Source organism: Phyllopteryx taeniolatus, chromosome 19 (genome assembly GCF_024500385.1).
Source record: "Phyllopteryx taeniolatus isolate TA_2022b chromosome 19, UOR_Ptae_1.2, whole genome shotgun sequence".
Taxonomy (NCBI): Eukaryota; Metazoa; Chordata; class Actinopteri; order Syngnathiformes; family Syngnathidae; genus Phyllopteryx; species Phyllopteryx taeniolatus.
This window is the reverse complement of record NC_084520.1, coordinates 11,911,306-11,924,885: the sequence shown is the minus strand read 5'-3', so window position 1 is coordinate 11,924,885 and position 13,580 is coordinate 11,911,306. Positions and strand designations below refer to the sequence as shown.

The 13,580-nt window shown below is 45.8% G+C and overlaps 2 protein-coding genes across 2 annotated transcripts; both read right to left on the bottom strand.

Annotated features, from left to right (window-relative positions):
- Positions 1–6,757: 6,757 nt before the first annotated feature.
- On the bottom strand, positions 6,758–8,497 carry LOC133469245 (homeobox protein Hox-B1b-like). The gene is made up of 2 exons (XM_061756068.1): positions 7,444–8,497; positions 6,758–7,305 (listed from the first exon to the last, which is right to left on the bottom strand). Exons 1-2 carry the CDS (start codon positions 7,958–7,960, stop codon positions 6,986–6,988), a joined length of 837 nt encoding a protein of 278 aa, XP_061612052.1. The 5' UTR covers positions 7,961–8,497; the 3' UTR covers positions 6,758–6,985.
- Positions 8,498–9,329: 832 nt separating this feature from the next.
- LOC133469637 (homeobox protein Hox-D3-like) lies at positions 9,330–11,249 on the bottom strand. Its single transcript, XM_061756933.1, has 2 exons — positions 11,051–11,249; positions 9,330–10,097 (listed from the first exon to the last, which is right to left on the bottom strand). Exons 1-2 carry the CDS (start codon positions 11,247–11,249, stop codon positions 9,451–9,453), a joined length of 846 nt encoding a protein of 281 aa, XP_061612917.1. The 3' UTR covers positions 9,330–9,450.
- Positions 11,250–13,580: the final 2,331 nt, after the last annotated feature.

Below are 13,580 nucleotides of genomic sequence, written 5' to 3'. Positions count from 1 at the left end.
ACAACATCTATTACTGGAGTTTAATTGGGGACCATCTCTGCCCCATCTTGCTCCTAATTACATGGCATGTCTTCCAGTAGACCTCAGTGCTGACTGGCATGTTGCGGCACAATGGGGTACTACTGCACTGAAGGCTTGGAACTGGAAATTCGGTCTTGTCCGTATACTGTAAAACCCCTTTTCTGCGATAAAGTGGAGGCGATAACGATGAACCGTGATATAGCGGGGTAAACATTATATTATGTCATGTTTTTTTATTTCCAGTAGCATACGTCTTTGTGTCTTTGTGCTTTTCATGCAAAGTGCAGTTTGACGACGGCCTCCTTCACTGTCACGTCCCCACAGGAAGCCGCGGGGTCAGGCCGAGTTGAGTCCCATGTCGGAATTGTCCCCGCGTTGACCTGCACCTGACTGGCCTCCCAGCAAAAAGCCCCTGTGAAGGTAAGAGGAACTGGGGTCCCCTCCCCTGGAAAAGAGGTTCCCTCCCCTTGACAGCTCCACAGAGCCGCAGCCACCTGCCTGCTGGGTCAGGCCAATATGAAAAGGGAAGCCCTTTGTAATCCGACGGGGATTACACCAGGCGACAATGCGCCGCTGAAAGAGCGACAAAAGCCCTGTATCAAACGCCGCTGAGGGGGAGCGAGGCTATGATCTCCCACTACTACTAACACTGACTCCTTGGCCACCTCTCATCTCACCAAGCGGCTCCCCCACACCCTCGACCTCCACCCCCTTCCCCTCCTTTAGGATTCACCATCTATGTCCTCCTCCTGCCCTCTCATCTCTGGGATCTGGCCTTTTATCAGCACATTCCTTTTCATTTGCATTGCGGTGTGGGGAGGGACAGCGGGTCTCTGATCTGATAGCGCCAGGAGAGAGTCAGGAGGCTCCTCGGGGCACAGAGGGTGTTGGAGTGCGTGTCTGCATCCTGTCCTAGCTACACACACACACTCGCACGTCACAGCGCATTCCCAAAATAGGCAGGTACAATTCCCCCGCTATATCGCGGTTCATCGTTCGCGCCCCTGCTGTACAGCAGATTATTTAAGCGATTGTTTTACTTGTTTCTTGTTTTTTTTTTTTTGTTTTTTTTTTTACTGCAGTTGAACCTTGACTTACTACGCATCTCAGCTTGATTTAAAGAAAAGAAAAAAAACAGCTGTCACAAAGTGCTGTACATAAGCTCAAACATAAAACACAAGCAATATAACAACAATTATAAAGAATAAATAAATACGAAATGTTCATTTTTCATTAAAAATACAAGAAGAGCTCCCTTCACATTGGCATAACCGGAGTTTTATTTTCTCTTGGTGCACAGGCGATATGTTGCGTGACGTTGCTCTTCGATGAGAGAGACGAGCATGATTGAAGTCTCCACCGACCATTAAGAGGGCGTGAAAATACTAAAATTGTAATCGCGCGATTACAGCGTACGTGACCTCACTCGCGTTGGCTGCAAGATGAAGTTGGAATGTAAACAAACAAATGCAGTTTTCTAACAGGCGCCAGTTTGTTTGCGATTGGTGAGTAACACACATACAGGAGGAATAGTTAAAATCTCCCATTCCATTTGGTTGTCGCTCTCACTTCACTTTTCTTTTAGTGCAGGCTCTTATCCTTCTCCATAACTCCTTCCTTGTCAAGGGGATACCCCAAAAAAAAAAAAAAAAAAAACACACATTACAGTTCCTTAATTTTTCCATATTTGTCTGTTTTGGCTCGCAGCACAAAGCAAAAATGTGACCCAGCGACGGCTCTTAACTTGAAAAGTGGTAAATTTGGGCAGCTCATAAGTCAAGATACCGCTGTACTGTAATAAAGACAAGAGGTAAAGAAAACGGTAAGATCAGTGCTTCTGATAGCGTTTGGGCCAGTGCAGAAGGCCCTTGTTGACCCTGATCCCTCACCACTGCCCTAAAGTCCAAACCCTCAGGAGCGAGGCTCTCCGCCCGACACTTCCGAGGGTCGCCGACAAATGTTTGTGTTGCCGGAGGAGATAAAAAGAGGCGGTTTGCTTTTCGGATTTCCTCACAATACCTGTATTCCCAGCCCACCCATTGCTCACTCACATGTCAGTGCAAGGGGATTTTGGGGGGGGGGGCAAAGGTAAGAAGCGATGATAGATTGAGCACACAGAAGACAATAAGAGCTAACCCTACGTGTGCAGCGTTCCTTGTGGTTGCCTCGGCGTTTAGGAAGCAGGGACGGGGAGATTGTATTATTGCAGAATATATGAGCCGTGTGCAAATATTAATCCAGCGTTATTTGAAGTGTCCGCTAAGCATAGCGATTCCAGCTCTCGCACTGAGTGATGACATACCTCCATTACACGTGATGTACGCACGCATGAGAGCGACCTATTTTTCACGGCCAAGACATTGTCCCTAGAGGCGGTTGCTCCAGAAGAATCCATGAATTATCCCGCTGAAACAAGTGAGCCAACGCTATTGATACAAGTGGGACTGAGATACTGGAAGGACGCCAGGAGGACGTGTCTGCCTGCGCTTGTGATCCTGAACACCACCGCCTCCCTCCCCGTCTACTTAATTGAAATACAAAGCAGAGCGAGGTCGATCAGAGAGCGGCGTTGAGGAAGAAGGAGAGAGAATGGGGGAGTGCGGTGGGATGCGGGGGGTGGGGGGCGATGCTGTCTGTCTCCAGCAGCCTTCACTGCTCGCTGGGAATTGACTGGGGAAGCAGCGAGCGAGACCGCCACACTGTCGGTGGTAAAATGAACTGTCACCTTGCATTTCTCAACCTGCTGGCGCCGGCGAATTGGCCACTTTGAACCATGTGACGTGACACTGATTGAGTTCTGGAAGGAGCCGCTCCAATTTCCACGAGTGTCAACGCAAGGAGCATCCTCCTGCAATCGTGACGGCGTTACGGTGAACCGTCGCAATATCGCGGTTCATCTTTTGCGCCCTACGCTATATCGCAGAGTTTTAAGTGATAGCTTTTCATGGGTTTTCACGGTATACAGCAGGGGTGTCTTACCCATTTTTGTCGCAGGCCACATTGTTGTTATGGTTTCCTTTGGAGTGGCGCTATGACTGTGAACCCATGTAAATGTCTGACCGCCTCCTTATATTATTACAGATAGTAGTTTTGAAATCAGAAGCCAGTAAAAACTGGACAAGTATTCTTCAATTTATTTTAAAAGGGGTGTTTGTAACAAAAATGCTTGCAATATCTCAGCCTTTTTAAAACTGAAATGATGAAAAGCGCTACATCTCCACAGATGAGTGCTACAACTTGTACATAGTTCCCGGTCTTTTCCCGTTTTCAGCAATTATCTTCAGACGTGTACAATGCATTTAGAAACAAATTCACTTTACAGGGTCTTTAATCGTGTTCTAATGAGTATGAAGTGTAAAAATATGTTTTTTATGGTCTTCATAGCGCAGATTTTCACCTATTGCAGGTCGGTCTCGAACATATCCCTCGCGATAAACTGGGATTCTCTGTGTACTCCGCGGACCAACGTTGCACGGTGCTGCTTGGCCGCGCCGCCTCGTTGCTAGTCTTGTTTTTCTTGCCGGCTCGACAGGAGGAAAACTATTAAAGCTCGCCGCTCGGATCCTGGAGGCAATCCCGGCGAGTATTAAGACGTTAACCATGGCCAAGTCACCTGTCTATCCCAGTTACCGCACTGACGGGGCGGAGAAAGGATGCGGCCGCCGAGGGGATCCGAGAGGCCGGGCCTTCGGGCTCGCACATCCATTAGAGCCTGACACGGATGGGGGGAGGGTCTCGAGTTCAATGGAGCTTCAGTACAACAACAAAGGAAGAAGCAAACGTGCTGATCATAACGAGGCTGCTTTCCTCCACTGTAAGATTGCAGTTACAGTTTAACTGTCCAAGCTGTATAAATTATTCAAATGAAACTGTGTCAATATTTTATTTACAGGCTGGAGTTCCAGGCATAGACAAACAGGATACACAATATAAAGCAAGAAATATACTATATAGTTACACCAATAGAAGCATAGGAAAATATATTTATTAAAAAGCATCTGTCACTTGATCTGTAATAAGACGTCTGAGATACTTAACCTGTTTACAGACCATGAGATTATTATTCACCAATGTAAATTCTCTCTTTGATTGCTAATTTGATTGCTTATTGAATGAATGACCGAAAAACAATGCAAACATTAAAACATCACTAATGTATTATTATCACGTACGATACAGTCGAAATTCCTGTTAGAAGTTAGGGTTTCTTCTCAAAATATGTGCAATTGTTCGAATTTTTACACATAATAGTGAATTTACTTTTTAGATTTTTTTTTTTTTTTCCGATTAAAATGATCACTTTTGGGGTGAGTGAATTGTACTGATTGTGTAAAATTCACTTATGTAATCAATCAAATCATGCCACTTGTGTTCCTTAAATAAACGTTTCCCATGATTAGATCCATGCCTGGTTTTAGTTTTGTGAATAATGTTTCTGCCACCAATGTCTGTAAATAAGTTTTTTTTGTTGTTCTTTACTTGTATTTTACCTTCAGTCATGCATAGAAACATAGATAATCTGCTTCTGTAATGTGTACTGTTTTATTTAGGGATGCGTTATGTTTATTTGAGCAATAAATTTAAAAAACAAGACAAATTTCAAATTGATTCTAAATACTGTATAAGAATGTGTCCTTTCGCGTACGATCACATTTAGATTGAGCACACATAAACAATGCAGCATATCTGCTCACCTGTGACCATATTTGCCTAAAAACACGAGGCCCTCGGAGACATCTGTGAGATGAGAACCCCCCCCTGGTTCTCCCATGAATACCGGAACCCGGCTCGCCCTTTGAAGCCGGGGGTCCCTGCCGGGTGACATGCGACAGAGGAACTGGTAGAAACCCAAGGAAGTGAGCCTGGCAGTAGACTTGTAAAAGAGCCGGCAACAACTGCGAGCAGCATGGGGTACAAACAGCACTGGCTTGACCTCAAAGGTCATCTGGTGATGTGTCAGATATCGACTGCTGTACACCCCCCCTCCCCCCCCCCCCCCCCCCCCACCCCTCTATATCGTGGTTCACTGATCGCATCCCCGATATATGGGCGGTCTTTAAGCGATCATTTTTTATCGGTTTTTGCAGTATGCAGGCAAGTGCGGATTGGGATTTGCACCCCTTTAGTGTAATACACCACCACAATTTGCCGTTTTAATATTTGTCGTTCCATGGAGGAGAGAGAATTTATACATGTGAGTATTGTATGCTCTGTATATGTGTTGCTGCTCCATGTGTGTGTTGAAGTAGTCGTTGCTTACGATTTATAATTGCCATTACGTCTTCACTGTATCTTTAAATGGGCTTCTGATGTTTGTATCTGTGCAGGTTCTCCTCCTCCCCCCCCCCCCCCCCCCTCCTCCTGCATTGTCCAGCAGAAGTTCTTCCGAGTTCTTCCTCCCCCTTCCCGAGGCGAACATCTGTCTCCGAGGCGTCGGCCGCCGTGCCGACTCTGACACCTCCAGATGGAGAGCCCGCTGGGAGCGTTGAGGTATTACCCGCAGAGATGGCGGGGATCACACCTCAGGAATGAAATCCCACACTTGTCTTCTGCGCAGACCGCTTCCTTCTTGTCGAATGTGCCACCGTGACCCATATTGATGATGCCCCCCGCCCCAGCCCTTATCACCCACCGCCACAGTACTTGGCCTTGTGACTCAGTTGAAACAGCTTAAACTATAAACCATAAAATGAAAATGCATTATCAAAACTTCATTTCTTCACAGGTTTAATTTAAATTCTAAACACTTTCACGTAGGACTGGGCAAATTCATTTCCCAGAACTTTTTTTTTGTGTGGCCTCTGTCGTTCAATGCGCGGCCTCTCTAGTGTGCGCTACTTACACTAACAACATGGCTGCGAACAGAGAGGCGTTAATTTACAAAAGCAGAGTCAGTGTTGGCAACTTAGTGAATCGGTCGCTACATTTAGCAACTTTTCTGGAGAAAAGAATCTAAAGCGCAACTTTTGCATGTCAGGTTGTGTCTTTCTACCTCCTCTAATTGCCCTAATTTCCACCTTCAATCAATTTAGTCCAGCTGTTATATTTCAGGTGGTCGCTAATTTCCATGTTGATGTGGAACTTTGATGAGAGATCCCTCAAATGTGGAGGCCTGCAGCCACCCTGGTGTCCTGACAGATTGACTCGGCATTCATTTGCGGGTGAACTCTGCGTGAACCTCGGCCGCCAGGAAAGAAGGCCGCCGACAGGCCAGCGCTGCGGGGCCAGTATGAGCGTGTGGGTGTTTGTGCACAAACCCAACACCCACTGCAAATATTGAAACTCCCTGCCCCCGCCCCCCCCCCCCTTTGCCATCACACCCGACTAGGCGGTCAGGTCGGACAGCAGCCCAAATAAGCACCGAGATGTCAAGTGAGTTCCCTAAAAACAACAAAAAAAAGAAACAATGATTTGATGTAAAAATACGCCAATGCATTTGAGTGTCAACTGCATCCAGCAGGATTTGGGTAACAAAAATGGAGACCTGCAACACCCTGCAGTTTGTTGTCATGTTTAGAGCCCCCGGAGGTATTTGGAGGTGAATAGGTCACCAGGAACCACCCTGTGTGTTGTGAAAGATTCCTCTTGTCACATTATGCAAGAGGGGAATAAATATAGACCGCCACACTTTTTGCCAACTCCCTGACTCATAAACGTGAATAAAATAACAGTAAGAGCAACAGCAGTGTCAGTGGTTCATTTGAACTTGATAAACTTTATTCATCTAAAACCTCTGGACAATTGTTGTAAAATACCCTGTCAAATAAATAGTGCAAACAGTGACACTGAACGGCTCAGTGCTTGGACACAAACACGATACATTTTTTTTAAAAGCAGTAAATAACAAAAGCACATTTAGCAGTTATTTGTATACCCTGAAATCCCGCGAGTTGACGTGCATTTGATGTTTTTTGTCTCCCTATTTTGGAATGCTGCCTCTGAGGGGGAACGACGTCAATTGAGTTCACGAATTGAGTTCTGTGCTGCCCTGTCCTTGGGTGGGGGGCGGGGGGGCGTCAGGGCCCGAGAGCTTCTCCGCCGGCCCGCTGCAGCCCAGCGCGCAGCCCAGCTTGTCGCGCTTCTTCTGTTTCATGCGCCGGTTCTGGAACCAGATCTTCACCTGCGTCTCGTTGAGCTCCAGGCTGGCGGCCACCTCCACCCTGCGCGCCCGCGTCAGGTACTTGTTGAAGTGGAACTCCTTCTCCAGCTCGGTCAGCTGCTTGGTGGTGAAGTTGGTGCGGATCACGTTGTGCTGCCCGGGGACGCCGAACTCGGACAGAACCGCTGAGAAGAGAAGAGATGAGTGGAATGGAATGGAATGGAAGACGCCAAACTCATGGAACTTTTGTTGTTGTTGTTGTTTTAATGGACGTGAGTTGGCGTGGCAACTTTTCACGCACCGTTTTACGTCGAGCGGCTCACCTGTTTTGGGAGGATTCCTCTTCACTTTCATCCAGTCGAAAGTTCTGGAAGTTTCCTCCGCGTGATCCACGTCCTCGTTGTGGGTCGCGCCGCACGTGTAAAGAGTCTCTGGAGGACACTCCGCTTGCCTCTGCTCCGCGCCACCGTAATGCGCGTACTGTGCGCCGGCGGGGCCGCTGCAGCTGTCCCCGGTAAAAGGCGAGACGTGCGCGTGCGCGTGCATGTAGCCCCGGTCCTGCTCCGAGGACAGGCCGTACTGGTGGTGTTCGTACTCCGCGTGGGTCCCGTACACCGAGTTTCCCGGCGGTGCGTACTGCAGGTCCAGGTCGACGTGCGTCTGGTGGTGGTGGTGGTGGTGGTGGTGGTGGTGGTGCAAGGGAAGGTTCTGGTGGTTGTGGCGCGGCGCGACCAAGCGGCCCTCCTGACCGTAGCGGTCCGCGGTGGCGCACGCATCGTGGTTGAGGTTGAAAAGGTTCGGCCCGCGGGTGCAGATTGGGTAGTCGAGGTAGGAGTTCATCGCGTTGCGTCGCAGGGTCACGCCGGATGAGTCATTAATCGCCTTCACCCCGGAGGTAGTATGTCAAAGCTGTAAAAAGTGCCCACCGCCCCTCATATCGCCTTGCTGGCACGCCACGTGACCCGCGGCCGGCCAATGGCGAGGCCGGCTCCGCTCGTCCGTCACGCGGCTCGCATTTTGCATGACAAACGCTTCAATCAAACGCGCTCATCCATCTGATAACAACAACACGAACATCGAGCAGCACAAAAAATAATAATTGCCTCTCGCAAACTCTTAATGAGCTCGGTGTGGAGAAAACAAAAACAAAAACAAAAACAAAAAAATGAAGTATCCATTTAGTTACTATTTCTCAATCAAAACCAAATGTCGTCTCTAAATGTGGCCTTTAGGCTCTTTTATCGGCCATTTATCTCTTTGCTGCCATAAAGCTGTCAACATTTAACGCGCTTAGTGTTTGAAATGTACTTTTCTATGGGCAGAATGGAGAGATGTGTTGCTTTTTACGAATGAATTGTCGAGCCTTCCTTCCTTCCTTTTTTTTTTTTTGACTGACTTAGCGCATAGTGATCCATCATGTGCTCTTTAAAACAAAACAAAACAAAACAAAACAAAAAAGACAGCTTCTGTGACCCTCTAAGGGACAAAGACACTCTTCTCACATGTCAAATGTATTCTTATCATTCTTTTTTAGGCTTTTCAATTATGTGTAAATGTGGAATAAATAAAAGAAATAATTCTAGCTGCATTACAGTAGTCATACTTTCGTTAGTCTAACATTAATGAACCATATTCGAGTGGTTAATGCGTTGCGTCAGTGTTTCTTTTGACACAACCTCCCAAAAACATTTGTAGTTATTCAAGTACCATTATGTCCGACAATAAAATACAGTCGTGTAGTAGGCCTAAAACAAGGACAGTTTGTATTCCTAAAACGTATATTTAATATTATTGTAAGCCACTCTAACATTATGCATTTTCTAAATATAGATTCATTTAAAAAAAAAAAACAACTGTACTTAAATAATGAGTCAATTGCGCATAAGTTAAATACAAATCGTACTTTTAGAAATGTTTGAAAAGAAAGAGTTTTTTTTAATGAAACGTAAATGTATTGTACTAAAAAGTTAAATACAACTGAACGGTACTCAGGCAGTGATTCTTTCGCGTACCACTAGAGGGGGCTCGTACCGGTATCAAACTCAAGCCCCCCCCCCCCCCCCCCCCCCAACCATGTCATTGTCTATTTTATCATCCAATAAGGCAAATAATGGGTGTCTATTTACTGAAATCTGTAGCATAATTGCAAATGCATTTTTTTTTGATCAACCAGCATTTTTTTTTTTTTCAAAATTCATGAATTTGTTGTCGAATATGTTGTATGAATTTATATGGTTTCGGTGTCATGACGACCCTATATGGGGGAAATGCATCCGGACGTGTATAGTATACGGTTGTTGTTGTTGTTGTTGTTGTTGTTTTGCGGCGAATTAGAGATGCGTGAGTTTCGGCGCGTGCATGATTCTGTCGTGAGGGCTGCACGAGTTTGGGGACAAATAAGACCAATGGAAATCCTCGTTGGGATTCTGCGCGTGCGCGTCAAACTGCGGCTCGTGGAGCGCGAAGCCCTGAGCGGGGAACTCGGACCACTGAGGCCGGGGCCGGTGCTGCTGGGACCGGGCCCGAAGCGAGGCCGGCTGGTAGTCCCCGCCCAAGTGCACGTAGCCCAGGCTGGATAGAGTGGGGCTGCCCGAGGCGGAGGGGGACGAGCCGGGTGAGGAGGGCGAGGCTGAGGCCAGGTCGTGCTGCTGCTGCTGCTGGAGCTGCTGGAGCCTCTCGTCCTTCTTCTGCTTCATTCGGCGGTTCTGGAACCAGATCTTGATCTGCCTCTCCTGCAGGTTGAGCAGGCCGGCCATCTCCATCCGCCGCGGCCTGCACAGGTAGCGGCTGAAGTGGAACTCCTTCTCCAGCTCCAGCAGCTGCGCGCTGGTGTACGCCGTGCGACTCCGCTTGCAGGCCGGCGAGCTGGAGCTGCAAGCTTCGGTGCTCGCCACCGTTGCGCGCTCTGCCACAGCAACCGTACAAATAGGCCCATTAATTACAATTACAGCACACACGCGTGCACAATTTTTCAAAGCAGACAGTCAACATTATTAAGGCGTTTTTAGCTTTAGCATTATTAGTATGATTATTTATTAGTTTTTATTTAGTGTGGTTATTTACAACACTTTCCATCACTTTTTTTTTACGTACTCCCTGTTTTCACTATATTTACATTTGGAATCTTTAATTGTCACCAAAATATGTATGTTTTTATTTCGTAGTTTATTTGCGTTATCAGTTAATATTTATCATGCTTTGGTGTTTCAATATTTGACTTGTATTACACTAAATGTTGAATTGGTTGTTGTTACAAATTCTACTAGTATTTGACTTCTAATTTGCATTGAATGACTTTATTTGCCTTATACTTGTATTATTTGATTTGTGTTCAACTAATGACGTTAGACTGCAAGGTGACTTTTTGTTGCACGATCAGGATTTATGATTGCCATACAAGCAATTCCTTGTTTATACTGCGCATCATCTTTTTTGGTCTTAAAAGTGTTCCAATTGAAAAGTGTCAAAAGACTTGAATTTGTTGTCAATCGTGGCAGTGTACGTGATGTTTGGAAATGCGTTTACATTTGAGTGCCTTGACATTTGCCCGCACTGTGTTGCATTCTCAACGTTCAGCCGCACGATGCGACAATTCCTCGATTCATCGACAACTATTTTGATAATCGAGTAATCGTCGCGAGACGAGTTGTCCGAATTCTCAGAATTTCAGCATCTCAACAGGAAATCTTCTCAGATTTCCGTCGTCGTCCATGTTTAATCTGCTTCACTTTGTAAAACAATGATCAACATTTTGTTTTGCTTATTTTCTGACGTACATAACTGAATCATACTCAGTTTGTGCATTTTTGGCTCTGCCAATGAAGGGATGGAACTTAAAACTGTTTGTTTTTTTCTTTTTTAAATCCAATTCATCACCTCATCGATGACTAAAAATAATTCTTAATAATTCTAAAGCTGTCATTTACAAACCTGTAAGTCTCCTGTCTAGTTTTTGCTTGGCCTGTCTGGACTCTTGCATCCAGGGGAAAATGCTTTTGCTCGGCCCAAACTTGTGCTCCTGCACCGGCTGCTTGGTGCCCGTGAACGCACCACGCTGCAGCGAGATGCCGCCGCGGTGTTGCTGCTCTCGCTGCGGCTGCTTGAGCTTCTGTCTCTGGCCGCTCTCCATGGCGCGCACGCAGCGAGGCCCTTTGACCTTGTGACGCGGCTCTGGCAGCCAAAATGTCACATGGCAGCTTTCCAGAGCGTCTGAAAGAAGGCAGAATCAGGGAGGAGACCAAATGATCCATCTTATCAACTCAATAGTCTGCTGACATGAATAGCCTGCACACAGGCTGCGCAATATTAATACGGGCTGGCCCATAAGTTTCCATACGTATTGCTTTGCTCCATTTAAAATCGCAATAAATTCCCTGAATTCTTTTTTCTTTGCAACACTGTGGAATAGAATGTAAACATCACATTTGGAATGACTGAATTACATTTTGTTCAAGGATAGGTGTTATTGTTAATATTCTCGTTATTTCTTTCTTTTTGTTTTTAAATCAGCGGTCTGCGTGTTTGCAAAGATTGAATAACTTTGTATTTTGAGCTTTATTTTCTGGTTATATTCATTTTTTGGATGACTTTTTAAAAGGAAGGGGAAAAAGATGGAGAATAGCCTTTTTGGCTGACTCTTGCACTTTTAAGCAATGTTTATTATTGTGCTTTGTCTCTGTTTAATAAACTAATAAATCCTATTAAGTAGAATATTTCATTGTGAGAAAAAAAAACGCTTTTGTTAGGTTCAGGGGGGGAAAAACGCTTGCCAAGATGCCAACAAATAAATAGACATAACACAAAAATGACAATGAAACATGAAATCGTTTTGGTTTCTGCTTTTATTTTGTGGCCGTTATGTGGCTATAAATACGAACAATAGCATTTTAATGGCGAAATAATCGGCGTTATATATCGCCATGATAACCCTCAACAAGAAGTCCATTGTGCAGGGGGCAGCTTTTGTTTAAATCCAATATGGGGGGTGGGAATGTGAATATGTTTGCATGCATAGCCACTGTCGTCTTAATGAGGTGAAGCAGCAGCAGAAAAAAAAGGAGAAGTAGAAGAAGAAGAAGAAGTGTGGAGGCATGCAGCTTTATGAACTCTGCTTGAACCGAGCAGCCTCGAGTCAGGCTCGTAAATCATAAAGACACATCAGCGCGTCTGCATGCGGCCGCCTTACCTCGGAAAGCTCCATTCATCCCCGCGCGCGCGCGGGAGCGCGCGCGCAAACAACGACGCCGCTCTTCACCCCCCTTACACTTATAATATTATTATTATATTTGGGAGATAAAAGGTGTTCAAGTAATCCTGGAGGTCGAGTCTGCGTGCAGCATTTGTGGATGTTTGTCGACGGAGTGGACAGTGTTTGCCTTATCACACAACCACCCTGCACTCTGTCTGTCTGCGCGTGAGTGGTGCGCGTGCATGTATGACGAGAAGGGAGAAGAAGAGAGAGGGGGTGGGGGGGGTGGAAGGAAAAAAAAAAGCCTTTCTGGTCATCATGCATGCAAACGCGCTAATGTAGCCCGTGATAATGATGACAAGACGGAGCTTTTTTCTTATTGTTACGAACGGCCAATGGCGTCTTTTGTGGGAATGAAACAGCGGCCACTTCCATCACGATGGACTATTTGCGTATATAAGCGGCTTTAGATTGGGACAACCTGCTCTGGGTCCTCCTCACCGCCCTCAAAATCATTTCCCGATGAATCGCATCGTCTTTATATTTAGCGTTGACCTCATAACTCTCCTCCAGATGTTTTTGCGTATGTACGCGATAGTTGTCCAGTAACAATAATAATATTGTTCTTCCTCACATCCACGGATGGAAGATGAAAGGAGGCCTGGACGCGCTGCAGTGACGCACGCATCGATCTGGGACACGTTTGATCTCTCATCTTCACGCTGTGCGTGTCGATGGACGTGATTGGCTGGCCGAGGTCATTTTGACCTGCTGAAATAGCATTTCAATTGTCACGAAAGGAAAAACCAAAACCAAAAAAAGGACACATTTTGAGCCCAGGGACGGTGAACACAACATAGGATTCTGTATGACGTCACATAATGGACAGCTCCCCCACCCCATCCCCCCACAGAGCTTCACTAGTCACGTGATTAGATGTATTGCTCTCAGGTCATTTGAGAGCACACTCAAAAGTAAACAAACAAACCATAAAATACTTCTGATGTATGGGGAAAAAAAACTTTTAAAATAGCTTACAAAAATGCATATTTCTCCCAAGTTATGTTTTCCAAGGAGGCCCCATATTGGCGAGGAACCATATTTGGTAACCCGAACAAGAAACATATGGGATTTCTCCATTCCTCCCAAGAATGTTATCATGCTAAAACACGAGAAAAGTATATTCTCACTTTTTTTTTTTTTTTTTTTTTTTTTTACTTAAATGTTGCTACATTTTCTTGTGTTAAGATGACTTCCAACTATTCCAGTTAG

Bases quoted from the DNA above. Each gene is read 5' to 3' on its own strand.
- LOC133469245 (XM_061756068.1), bottom strand. From the start codon at position 7,960: ATGAACTCCTACCTCGACTACCCAATCTGCACCCGCGGGCCGAACCTT. The intron at 7,306-7,443 runs GTGAGCCGCTCG...TTCTCTTCTCAG, and splicing joins GAGGAATCCTCCCAAAACAG to CGGTTCTGTCCGAGTTCGGC.
- LOC133469637 (XM_061756933.1), bottom strand. From the start codon at position 11,249: ATGGAGAGCGGCCAGAGACAGAAGCTCAAGCAGCCGCAGCGAGAGCAG. The intron at 10,098-11,050 runs GTTTGTAAATGA...GTTGACTGTCTG, and splicing joins ACTAGACAGGAGACTTACAG to CTTTGAAAAATTGTGCACGC.